Here is a 13809-nt window from a genome sequence, read left to right as displayed (position 1 = left end):
TAAGTTTCCGCATGAATTTTCATCACCAACATCTCAGAAACGAACTCACCATAATCCCATCCCTAACACAACCCATATCTAACTCTGATCTTGGCAAAAGGTAGTAATCCATAATCCTATTAATTCTACTTTTTTGGTGATACTTGTTATGGTAATTTAATAGATTTTTAAAAATATTTTTGTTGCTGATCCAACTCCACATAATTCTAAAAGATTTAAGTTTCTTTTACAATACTAACTGCCAACAGAGATTGAATAGCAATATTACATCAGTAATCTGGAGGAACTACACCTATTATTGGATGGATTGAATCAAAACAAGGCTGAAACATTCTTCTACTAAAAAGCTGAAATTACCAATTCATCCATTGGAAGCTGTTCCCCATACTTTAAGGTTTTCATAGCTTCTGCTACTTCCGCTGCATTTCGATACACAGGAATAATATTATAACGAAAGCTAAGTTCATCAATTGGTAGGTTGTATTTCCTGGCATGGTTCTGAAGTGTGCCTGAAAGAGACAATGAAAGAAACTGTAACAATGGGGTGAGGGTTGAAATCTGGTAGGCCTTCCGCTTCTTAAAACCAGGCTGCAGCTCTTCAAGGGGAAGAGGAGTTTGCATTTGTGGTGAGTGAATAAAGCATTCAGGAGGCATGAGGCAGAATGACAACTGCCAAGCCATTTCACTTTTCCAATAAAACTCCCACCCTTTATTGCAGGTTTGTTTGAGCAAAGGTGATTTTCGTGCTGTACACAATGGCTAGAATAATGTCCAAATGAATTTTCTCTCTCTCTTTCTCACTCTTTCTCCCACAGTATAGGGTCTTCTCTTAAATTTGTCATTTTCCCATTTTTTTATCTGGACATATCCAGTCACTGTTAGAGTTATGAAAGCTTTATGCTCTGATCCACACCCACTGAAGAGGCTGGATGTCTGGAAACTGCGGACAGATTGTTACATAGAGGAGAACCTTCTATGGACATTATGGTGGCCATGAAGATACATCAGGGATCTCTATCAATACAATACTATTTTCTTAATTAAACCAAAACCAATGAATACTGGAGGAACAGAAATTGGAAGAACTCTTGAAAAAAAAAAGCAGTGGATTTTTCAGTGCCAATGACTTATAGTGTAGAATAAGAAGGAAATTGGAATTTAGATCAGAACGCAATACTCTGAAGTAAACCAAACTGGATATGGTGGCGCATTTAATGAAACATTAATGAGATACACAATGGTGTGTATCCCCTAGCCATTTCTGCTCAAAATAAACAGAACGCTTAAAATGCTATGACGAGCAACTTTGAAATTGACATTAATGCAAATGGAAAATGGTTATCACTTTTGGCCTGAATAAAAAAAAACATTTTAAATATGGCCATGCGTGAAAGACCAGGAATGAGAAGGCAGGTCCAGGAAGGAGGTTCTCTTTCCTTTAGATGAGAAATAGGTGACACATCAAATCTGTCAACAGGCACAGGGAACAGTGTCTGCTAATTATCTCAATGGCAGAATGGTGGTGGTGAGGATCAACACAGATAGTATTCTCAGTGTGAAGATGTGACTTGGTTTTCACAAAGGCTGTGCAGTGTCATTCCTTCAGACGTATCTGTGACAGGTAGATTGGTGAGAGCAAGTTCAAACAGCTTAATTATGTTTTGTCTCTTACCACCTGCTTCCAGTCCAGTCTGACAGCTATGCCTTTGGGTCTTGGTCAGAGATGTACTATCACCTCTTGGTGATGGTCATTGCACCCCCACCAACCCAGAGTACATTATGTGTCCTTGTTACCCTCATGACATGATGAAATATTGATTCATTCATTGAGGGAGGATAGTATGTGGCAATTAGCCTGCAGTTTCCTTTCCCATCTTTGATCTGAAGCAACATAAACTTATTAAGTTCAGAATCAAAGTTGAGGATGCCAAAGGCCATTCCCCTTCTGCTGACCCTCCCCTTTTTCTGACCACCCTTTCCCCCTTCTTCCAATCTCCAACCAGTCAGTCTCTCCCTCTGCTGTGATAGAATACTCTCCAGTTGCTGAGAATAGTACAACTGTAACAATACTTGAAAAAGTCAACATGATCCAGAACAAAGCAACCAACTTGATTAGCATCTCATCGACTAACCTAACCCTTCACCATCAGCTTTCTGGTTTTATCTACGAAATTCATGACATCACCTCTCCAAAGCTTCTACTGCAGCACCTCCCAAACCTGTGACTTCCACCACCTAGCCGGGCAAGGGCAGCAAAGTCACAATCATTCAGACTTGGAGATATGTCATCGCTACTTCACTGGGCTGAATTTTCCCCCGTTGGCACCCCCGATTGGAGGTGTGGCGCCATTTTACATGGGCGGGCCAATTAAGGCTCGCCCAGCATGATGTCCGCACGGAAGCACCAGGCGCTCCCTGTGTGGGCTGGGGGGAATGCCTAAAATCGAGAGTGTGCTCTTTCATCTCCCTGAGGCTTAGTGCTGCCTCAGGGAGATCGGCTCTACATGCAAAAATATTAAAACTAGAAAAACAAAAGTTCCCTTACACGTCCCCTCATGTGACAATGTCACATGAGTTGGGACATGTTCATAATTTCCAACAAAACTTTATTAAAATTTTTAAAACCCTACACGAAACCTCATCCCGCCTGTGGATGGTTAAGGTTGGACGGGCAGGACCACTAATTACTTTAATTGATCTGTCAATGGCCTCAATTGACAGTTGATTTTGCTGCACCCCTGCCTTCCTGAAAATTTAACTGGGGCAGGGTGATGTCAGGAGTTCCGCCCGATGTCGTCCCACGTTATTTTACGTCAGCGAGTGGGCCCTGCCCCCACTCGCCAACAGTAAATTCCTGCCCATTGTATTAGGATCTAAAACCTGGACCTCCCTAAAAAACAGCACTGTGGAATCACCAGCACTACATGGACTACAATGATGTGAGAAGGCAGCTCACCATCACCTTCTCAGGAACCAGCAATAGTTTCCAGCAGTTTGTGAATGGGTGAGTTAGTTTGGGTTGTGTCAGTCCATATTAAGAAGGCTTTTGAAACATACAGATGACTCAAGTACAGGCTAAGGTACAGACATTAGCTTCGATGGCAAGCTTGAGCCCTAGGCCACTGACAAAGATTTGGCTTTTGGGATCAAGACTTAATGGAGCATATCTAACATAAGTTAGGTCATTTTAAGGGTAAATTTAAAAAAAATCCAAGTTATTTACCTTGAAACATATTTCTAAAATATAAATTGCATTTTTACCCTATGTGTAATCAGCTGTCTGAAAAAAAATGTTGAGCAATTTAATGAATAGCTCTGGTACATTTCCAACAACAAAATTACAAAGTCTAATTAATGACTGCTAAGTAAACATTGGGCAAGATTGCAGCTTAATTGCTCTTCAGGTTGCAGGCCAGAATGGGCTGTCTTTACATCTTTACATTTTGTTTAAAAGGATGGAACAGGAATGTATAATGTGCCAGATGGAAGATGTCATCTTGTTTATAAATATTTTTTAAAAACATAGGGCAGAATTTTGCCATCAGTGAGCAGGGGCCGGGGCCCGCTCGCCGACGCGGGATGACATCGGCGGGAACCCACGACGTCATCCCACCCCATTTAAATTTTCAGGAAGGCGGGGGCACAGCAAAATCAGCTGTGCACCCACCGACCTGTCAATGGCCAATTGAGGCCATTGACAGGACCATTTAAACAATTAAAGGGCCTGCCCGTCCAACCTTAAGGTTGGTGGGCAGGCCAGGAGTCCCCGCGGGCAATATAAAAAACATGAAACCTCATCCACATGCAGAGTTTTAAACAGTTTGATAGTTTTACTGTAAAGATTAAAAATAGAAATAAAGAAAAATCCTTAACATGTCCCCCTCATGTGACAATGATTTTCTTAATTTCCGTTTTTAATCTTTTTACAAGTGTCAGTGATCTCCCTGAGGCAGCACTTAACCTCAGGGAGATGTGTGCTCTTTCGTGCGCATGTGCGAAAGAGGGCCCTCCTGCTTTTGGGGAATCCCCCAGTGCCCGCACAGAAAGCGCTGGGTGGCCTTAATTGGCCCATCCACATAAAATAGCAGCGGGGCTCACTTCCCCAGCGAGGATCGGCTCCTCGCCCGCCAGAGATTGGGTCAGGCCCACCTGCCCGACAGGCAGAAAATTCTGCTCATAGAGTCTACTTCTCTAAATTAACAATTCAAATTACATTTCTTAACTTGGATTATCCAATTAAATACCATTCTGCAGTATTTTCTTCAAACATTCCCGAGTTCAAATAACAATCCAAGAATGGTCAATCAATAATAAACGTTGAACTGAATTCAAAGTTAACAAATAGGCAAATTAACATTATTTTCAAGAAATTCTATCTGGTGATTACCTGTCAGAAATCCCTGAGGAAAGAAGAATCCAGAAATCCAGAAAGACTTTGGTTGGCCTTGTTTGAGCCAAGTCTGAAAATGAGGCAAATAAAAATCAGTACTGGGCAATCATTTTGGTACATAATAGCACTTGGCAGTCCATGTTAATCCACTGAACTGTATATATGAAACCACATTATCTTTTAATATTAGAAGTTAGTCAATCCAATTTTAAACTGCTGTATGTTTTGTTTCTTTTTTCTAATTATTAAAGGGGAATGCATTTAATGTTGCCTGGCATGTCAACAGATGAGATAGAAGCAATTATTTATTAATAACACTTCCTCCAGACCAACCTGAATCAAGAGAACAGGCAAATGACCTGTTCTTAAGTTTCTGTATAGGCCATATTTTGAGCCAACTGCTTGGAGGTGACCAAGATGATATTCTTGCTAAGGTTTTCTTTCTTCCTTCTTTCAGTGAAGTGCAGTATTTTTAAATGCTACCTTTCAATGCAGCATCATGAAAAATACTTACGTTTTTGAGACATATACTCAATTGTACTTGTGGCAGCTAAACCTCAGCCTAAGTTATAAGGTAGACTTGAATTATCTGATGACTGGTTAGCACGGTGCTCCAGCTGGCTGCATGATAGTGCTGGTGGGAGGCTTTGTCTATTTTGAAGTGCAGGTCTTGTTGCCATGCTACTGCAAGCTTGCAGGTTCCCAATGTGTGTCCTAATGAAGCTCACTACTCTAGATTAGTGCCATATCAGCCCAAAGGCTAATTGGACAGTAGCAAAGTAGTTTTGAAGGTGGAATGGGGGTGGCAATAGAGGGGCGACAAAGCCTCACATTATTCTTAGGGAGCTGATCATCCTTGTGTCACAAAAATAATTGAGAACTTACTGCTTTTGGTCCTCTTCTGCTGTGCAACTGGGTAAAACTAGGCAGAGAGGTAGCATTTAAAAATACTGCACTTCACTGAAAGAAGGAAGAAAGAAAACCTTAGCGAGAATATCATCTTGGTTATCCCAAAATGGCAATCAGGGTTCCCTATATGTGATAGGCCCCAAATTTGTATGTTAAGATAGGTTTAGCACCTAAAACAGGCAGACGTTCTAATTGCCCAAGAGTAGGCCTCTTTCGGGATAGATTCTGCCAAAGCTTATTTGTGAAAATAAGTTTATGGAACGTTTTTGTGAGTTTCTTGGAGCAACTCATCATGGAACCAATTGGGGATGATGTTATCTTAGATCTAGTATTGTGTAATGAAACAGGGTCAATTAGTAATGTCATAGTAAAAGGTCCACTGGGAAATAGTGATCATAGTATCATTGAATTTCATGTTAAATTTGAAATTGACATACTCCAACCACAAACAAGAATATTGCTGAAAAAAGGCCCTGATTAGTCAAAGCATTGCCCTGAGGAATGAGTCAGTGAATGACTGCCACTTATTTTGTTTCACTAAACCAGGCACCAGATAGAAAGAACAATTAGGGTCAAGCTGTCTGGTTTAAAATTCAAAGACACTCGGCAATTAATAGTCAGTCACCATCACTGGTGCATTTTCCATGGCAATGCCTCCCTAATCAGAGCCCACTTGCTAACCAATCTGCATTCTCTCCTCATACATTATAAATAGTTGTTTTCCCTTTATATTGGTATTCTTGCAAAGTGTTCTGATGAGTGCAAGACGAAAAGCTTTGACATGTCTCTTTTTTCAGCAATACTCAAGTTCTGTACTACCAAACAACAACCAAGAATCTTAAAATTAAACAAAGTCAATTGGTATGAGGGAAGAGCTGGCTAAGGCAGATTTAATAAATAGACTAAAAGGTATGACTGTAAGTGAACAGTAGGAAACATTTAAAAAAAATTCAAAATGTCATAAAAAATTTGTTCCATTGAAAAGCAAAAACTTAGCAAGAAAAGCCCATCCATGGCTTGCTCTGGAAGTTAGAGATAGTATTAGATTAAAAGATTAGGTTTATGATATTGAAAAATATAACAAGTATGAGATTTTAGAAACCAGGAAAGGACAGCCAAACAGTTGATAAAAAGGGATAAAATATAATATGAGAGTGTTAATTGGCCAGTAATATAAAAAAAATTGTAAGAGTTTTTATTAGTATATAAAAGGAAAGACAGTAGCTGAAGCAAACATTAGTCCATTAGAATCAGAGACAGGGGAAATTATCATGAGGAGTGAGGAAATGGCAGAGATGTTGAACAAATATTTAGTGTCTGTCCTCGCATAGGACAGAGTTCCATTGCAGAAATAGGCAGTAATCTAGCAGCTAAAAATTGAGGAAATTAGGGAAATTAATATCAACAGAGGAAAAATTATTGGAGAAACTAAGGGACTAAAATATGATAGAGGTATGATAAAAAGGTCTGGTGGCCTACAACCTAGAGTTCTAAATGAGATAGCTGCAGAGATAGTGGATATACTGGCTGTGGTTTTCTAGAATTTCTTGAAATGGGAAATAATCCCGTCAGATTAGAAGTTGGAAAATATTACTCCACTTTTCAAGAAAGGAGGGAGAGAGAAAACAGGTAAAGATGGGCCAGTTCGCCTAACATCAGATGTTGGAAAACTGCTGGAAACTATTATTAAGTGCACTTAGAAAAGCAAAGTGTGATTAGAACAAATCAGCATGGTTTTACTAAGGGGAACTCCAGTTTAACAAATTTATTGGAGTTTTTCGAGCATATAACTCGTAAAGTAGATAAATGGGAACTAGTACATGTAGTATACCTGGATTTTGAATAGGCATTCAATAAGGTGCCTGTTATGATGCGGCAGATGATGTGTGCCAGGCGGACCAAATCCACGAAGGAAACTTGGTCATGTTATCACAACGGTTTTGCAATTTTTATTTATTTCGAGATGCATGCACTGAATTCAGAAGTAATAAGCCCACCAAAACATTGAGATTTTTAAAAAAACTAAATTCAAATATTTATTAACAAAAGAATAGATTTTAAGCACATACATAGGACTACAAATTACTACTATAATAACTCCTAAAATTCCTAATTAACCTGACTCCCAGCTACACCTCCTTTAAGGCAACAGATCAAAAATAGATTTTAGATTTCAAACAGATTCAGCAAATTAACACAATACCCTGGACAGTGGAATTCCAAATGACTTTTCTCCAGCTTCAGTTTTGGTTGACAGCAGGCTTATGCACAAATACTGAAGGCTTCATTAAAGCTACTTCACACACTTCTGTTAGATCTTATGAAGCCTTCTCCTGACACACAGCCTCATTATCCTTTATATATGTTTCTCTCTTCTTAAAATGTAAATTCTATTGTTTCATATGTCTTTGAAACTGTATCTTCTTCACAACATAAAAACTTTCATGTTGCTACTGTTTATTGTCAATAACCTTTGGGAAAAATAAACACATTCCTTAGCCTTGCTTATCTGACTGGTTGTAAACATACCTTGAGATCCCTTTGAAATCCAAATCTCCCTTCATTTACCTAAAAATGCAAAAGGTTAATAGGCAAGAAAAGGGTGCATGGAATTGAGGGCAATATATTAGCATGGATAGAGGATTGGTTAACAGAAAGGAAGGAGAGAGTGGCAAAAATGGGATATTTTTAAGTTGGCAGGAAGCGAATAGTGGATTACCACAAAGGTTAGTGCTGGGGCCTGAGCTATTTACAATCTATATTAGTGACTTAGATGAAGAGACAGAGAGTAATGTGAATGCACTGGCTATGACTTTCCAGGATTCCTCGGATTGGGGAACAATCCCATCACATTGGAAGTTGGCAAATGTTGAAATGATTCCTAGATTTGGTTTCTGCCTTTCATTATTATGAACATATGCAGACCCTAAGCCTGTGCTGAATTATCTGATCACAGCTGAGAGGCATGGTTATAGTTCAACAATTGGGCTAAGTTGCTGAGGATACAAAGCTAAGTGGGCATGCAAGATGTAGGGAGACTGCAAATAGTTATTGACAGGTTAAGTGATTGGGAAACAAGATGGCAGATGTACTATACTGTGGGAAAGTGTGAAATTATTCACTTTGGTCGAAAGAATAGAAAAGCTGAATATTTTTCCAAAGGTGAAAAACTTTTAAGCATTGATGTTCAAATAGACTTGGGTATGCTTGTACAAGGAACGCCAAAAATTAGCTTGCAGGTACAGCAAGCAATTAGGAAAGCAAATGGCATGTTGTCCTTTATTGCAAGAGGGTTAGAGCACAGGAATAAAGAAGTCTTGTTACAGTGGTACAGGATTTTGGTGAGACCACATCTAGAGTACACAGTTTTGGTCTCCACATTTAAGGTGACATACTTGCATTGGATGCGGTACAGCAACCATTCACTAAATTGGTCCCTAGGATGGGGGGGTTGTCCTATGATGAGAAGCTGAGTAAATTGGGTCTATTTTCTCTGGTGTTTAAAGGATTGGGAGGTAATCTCATGGAAACATACAAGAGTCCGAAGGGGCTTGGTAGGGTAGATGTTGAGAGATTGTTTCCACTGGTCGAGGAATCTAAAACGTTGGGGGCACAATCTCAGGATAATGGGCCAATCATTTAGGACTGAGATGAGGAGAAATTACTCCACTGAAAAGATTGTGTACCTTTGGAATTCTCTGCACCAGAACGTTGTGAATGCTCCATTGTTGAATCCATTTAAGGCTGGGAAAGACAGATTTTTGGTCTCTCAGGGAATTAAGGGATATGGGGAACAGGCAGGAAGGTGAAGTTAAAAACAAAAAAACTGCGGATGCTGGAAATCCAAAACAAAAACAGAATTACCTGGAAAAACTCAGCAGGTCTGGCAGCATCGGCGGAGAAGAAGAGTTGACGTTTCGAGTCCTCATGACCCTTCGACAGAACTGTTCTGTCGATGCTGCCAGACCTGCTGAGTTTTTCCAGGAAAGTGAAGTTGATGCCCAAGATCAGCCTTGATCATTTGCAATGGCGGAACAGGCTTGATGGGCCATATGGTCTACTCTTGCTCCTACTTCCCGTGTTCTTGTGTTATTTCTGAAAATGGATCCCTTAATCCGGGACAAAGTTATTAAATCCTAAACAAGTAAATCCATTCTAAATTTTTCATCTGTTCATCTGGGCTGAGAGTCCCAGATCCTTAGAATGTGTTAAGTTATCTGATTACTGTGGTAGTAGAGAAGATGGCCTAGTAGTAATGTCACTGGACTAGGCATCCAGAGGTTCAGGCTAATGCTCTGGGGAGAGGGTTTCAAATCCCACCACTGTAGCTGGTACAATTCAAATTCAATTAATCTTGAATTGAAAGCTGGTCTCGGTAATGATGATCAAGAAATTAAAAACCTATAATGTAAAAACCCATCTGGTTCACTGATATCCTTTAGGGAAGGAAATCTGCCATCCTTACCTGGTCTGGCCTACATGTGATTCCAGATCTACAGCAATGTGGTTGACCCACTGAAATGGCCTAGCAAGCCATTCAATTGCAAGAGTAATTAGGCATGTGCATCAGATGCTGTCCTTACTAGTGATGCGCCCACATCCCATTAAAGAAAAAAAACAAACAACTAGCCTCAGTGCCGCTGGTTTAGAAAGGAGTAAATGTCATCAGTGTTTCTGGTCCTGACTGCTTTCCACTGAACTGTGCTGAAAATGTTGTGTTGATGGATGTTGGGTAAAAGTATAATTGGGCTGAGTTGACAGTGATATTTTCCAATGTTGAATACCCTGGCGACATACACTGGCAAACTCACATAATAATAACCATTTTGCTGAGGTACTGATGGCAAAGGCCATTCTGGCTACTCTTGAGAAAAAAATAGCTTGTATTCATGCGGTATCTTTTATGACCACATGGACAAACCAAAGAACTTTACAGCTAATTAAGTACATTTGAACTGTGGTCACTTTTGTAATGTAAGGAAAAGGAACAGTCAATTTTTAATGGCAAGGTCCACAAACAATAATAAGCAGACATTGGGGATAAAATGCAAATTGGCAGCCCATTGCAGTTACTGGAAAATAAAACTGGATTTGATTCAAATAATGAGCTAGATTTTTGACTGGCTGTGAGGCCATTTGGTCCAACTGGTGCAGACCAATAGCGCCTTTCACTGGCTTTGATGATGATTGTTGTGCAATACATATAAGCTATGATGCAGGTAGAACACACTTACTTTGGTTTGAATAGTGTCATGGGATCAGCCTGAGAGGGCAGATGGGGCCCTGGTTTAACATCACACCTGAAAGACAGCATCCACCACGGTGCTGCACTCCCTTAGGGTGGGGGTGGGGGGCTGGGGGGGGGGGGGGGTGTGCCAGAGTTGAGCCCCCCGTCCACCCAAACCCCCAGAAATGGTTTGGAGGCAGCCACAGGGGCTGCCAAGTGCCGAGGCAGGCTGATTAAAAAGTCCCACCTTGATACTCTAGGAGTTCAACACAGTTGTAATAAAAACAGTTAGGCCCTCTAGCCCTCATACTAATGCTTTACTAATGCTTTACTAATAGCCCTTACACCTGCACTCACTCCTCATGCCCCATCAATGCCAACTCATGCTCCCGCATACCTGACATGGCTCAGCATACTTTCTATGCCAACTTAGTGTCAATCCATGCCAACCCATGACCCCTCCCCATCCCCATGAACCTTATAGCCCCAATGGTAACTTAGTGCCAACTCATACCAACCCATGATCGCCAATCATCCCCATAGAACCTTATGCCCCTATGGCAACTTAGTATCAACTCCTGCGATTCCATGACCCCCCCCACCCACTCATCCCCATGGTCCCTTATAGCTCCCATGCCAACTTTGTGCCAACTCATGCTAACCCATATCCACCACCCACTACCATTTTCTCTTACATCCTCCATGCTAAGTCACCCAGTATCCACCATGGGTGGATACCTCAGGAGCCATTCTGAGATTAAATAAAATAGTTGTATCTATTACAGACTTCACAATGTAAAAAAAACTCTCATTGATAAAAAACCAATTCAATATACTTAAATCCCTTCAAGTACTTAATCTTATATAAAAGCAAACATTCATAGCTTCACATCACAGACAGCTAGCAAATCCCTTAATGATCTCATGGAGCTGTCAATCAAATTGTGAGCTGACAAAGCAGGCTTTCTCCTTGCAACATTTAAAGAGCAGGGGATTTAAATAACTTGACAGCTTGGCAGTTCCACAGACCTTATCCACCTTTTACGCACATTCAAGTCTACCCTTAAAAATCACTCACTATGGGAAATAGACTTCCAGTGAAAACGTAGTCTGTTTGAACTCAGCACCAAGTTCAAACAGCCCTGCTGAATTCAGTTTCCCCCAGCTGTGAATCGCATTCTGCCCGTTTCCCACCACCCCAACTGAAAATAGGATCTGTTGGAAATGGGGACTGGAACTTCCGGATCTGGGGCCCCGGCATCATTTTGGATGATCACGAATTTTGGAAATCATTTTCGAAGTCACAACTCTGCAAAAATCCAGACCCAAGTCAAGCTCTTGTGCAATTCTTTGTGACCAAGTGTGGAGTAGTAATGTTTGCCTAACCATTTCAACTAGAGCAGAAACAACCAAGTGCAGGGTAGAGAAAGATATTAAAATGGGATAATTTTGACATCAGTACTTTAATGGGTTATTTAATTATTCATATGTGAACAGAGTCAAATATATTTAATTTTGAGATACAAGTGCCTAATTATCATAGAAAGTGATAAAACGTAGCACATTGCTCTTAGTTCCACAGTTTAAGTAAGCTTTCTAAGGTTCCTGACATCAGTCACCTTGTGGACATAAACTGTTAGATGATAACAGATTTTCACAATCACAAGTACAGCGAGTTGTTGTTTCAGGATTGATGTTATGTCTCACCTCAATAAACTCCGTTCTCAATATGAAGTCTTTCACCCATGCTCCCAAGGGCTTGAGTGATGGATAAGCTGCATCAGCCCAAAGAGATGGAACCTGGTTGTTTAGGAAACTGGTGTATGTCTTTTCCACCTCTTCAGACATTACCACAAATCCAGCAATGGCCTTATTCAGTGTAATTAAAGAATCCTGCACAGACAGGAAAATAAATTGTTAAACATTTTTTTCTTATCATAATTGTGGATATTACTTTAAATCTGATATAGTTAAAAACGTAATGGCCCAGTTTTGCCTTGCCAGGACAGGTGGAACACATCAGAAGTATGCTCTACCTGTCCAAAACAATATGCGCCAGAATTTGGTAGATTGGACATTAGCAAGGCCTGGATGTGCCACCAGTGCAGGTCCAGTCTCTGGCAGGGAGTTGTACCATGAATCAAGGGCAGAATCAGGAATTCAGCTGCAAACTTGAGAGAACCACAACCTGAAGACCACAATAGTATCTGCTGGGTCCCTGAAAAGGAATTTTTAAATTAACTATTAGCATGTTGTTTAAATTTACAATGAGGGTGCAACTAGATCCTCTGAGTCCCTTGAACCTGAGAGGGATCTCAGCACCATGCCCAGTGCCAATTTCCTCAGCAGGAAAATGAGCTTGGAAAGCCAGGAATGCCCCCTGTCACCTAACTCATCATGGAGCAGGTCCTGCTCCATTCATTTAGCAAAGCCAATGTTACCATTAGATATGGAGACAATGCCAAATCCTTGGCGAAAGTATGGGTCAGAAAAAATAGAAAAATATAGACACCTTGAACCCATGATTGCTGAAGATGTTAGAAGGTAGGAACATCAGATTCTTTGGTTTCATCATTGGTACTTGGGGAAAATGGGTCAAATTGAATAGTTTGCTCACTAAGGTACTTCATATTGATCTTTTTAGGGCCTTTGCCTGACAATCCTCCTATCTGGTTATGCTGTTAACAATAGAGATTTTACAAATGTCTATGGACTCATAAGAACTCATGTCTCACAAGATTTTAACATGTTTTAACTAATTTCAGTAACTTAGTTTATTGATTATATTAGCTTTAAGTTTAGTTTATTTTAGTTACCAACTTTCTCATTTCATTAGTATGTGCAAATTTAAGCTTAGCTTTTTTCACACTAACCCCAACAATGATGATAGTATGATATATATGAATGAACAATTCTTCATTTATGCTCCTTCCTTCATTGGGTGTACAGCCCTGCTAAGTGCTATTTGTTGGCTCTCTGTATGTTTGTTGGGGTCTTGCTGATCCTGGCTTCTGTTATTACTCCATCCTTCAATCGAATGTGACAATTATGCTGGATTTGACAATGTGGACAAGCCGTGGTAAAACTCGAAACGTGCACTCAGTTGAGTGCTTCACTAAGAGCAAAGCCACAAAAGCCCTAGGGCAGTATAACGTGGGCACAGGCCTAATATGACAAATAATCATGTGTTTAGATGGGAATGGGTGCGAGATTAGGAGCCAAATTTACTAAAACAGTATTTAACTCCCCTGCAACCTCTACCACTGTGAAGAAGAAGAGCAGC

At 40.3% G+C, this 13809-nt stretch overlaps 1 protein-coding gene across 1 annotated transcript in view; it reads right to left on the bottom strand.

Annotated features, from left to right (window-relative positions):
* dnah6 (dynein, axonemal, heavy chain 6) overlaps positions 1-13809 on the bottom strand; it is a 425407-nt gene that overhangs the window by 17539 nt on the left and 394059 nt on the right. The window contains exons 73-75 of the mRNA XM_041185312.1: positions 12234-12419; positions 4388-4460; positions 358-509 (exon numbers count right to left, since the gene is read on the bottom strand). Coding sequence (XP_041041246.1) covers positions 358-509; positions 4388-4460; positions 12234-12419 — 411 coding nt within the window. The remainder of the gene's footprint in view (positions 1-357; positions 510-4387; positions 4461-12233; positions 12420-13809) is intronic.

This window comes from Carcharodon carcharias, chromosome 4 (assembly GCF_017639515.1).
Source record: "Carcharodon carcharias isolate sCarCar2 chromosome 4, sCarCar2.pri, whole genome shotgun sequence".
Classification (NCBI taxonomy): domain Eukaryota; kingdom Metazoa; phylum Chordata; class Chondrichthyes; order Lamniformes; family Lamnidae; genus Carcharodon; species Carcharodon carcharias.
Note: the sequence above shows the minus strand (reverse complement) of the source record. Positions and strands in the feature narration are given on the sequence as shown.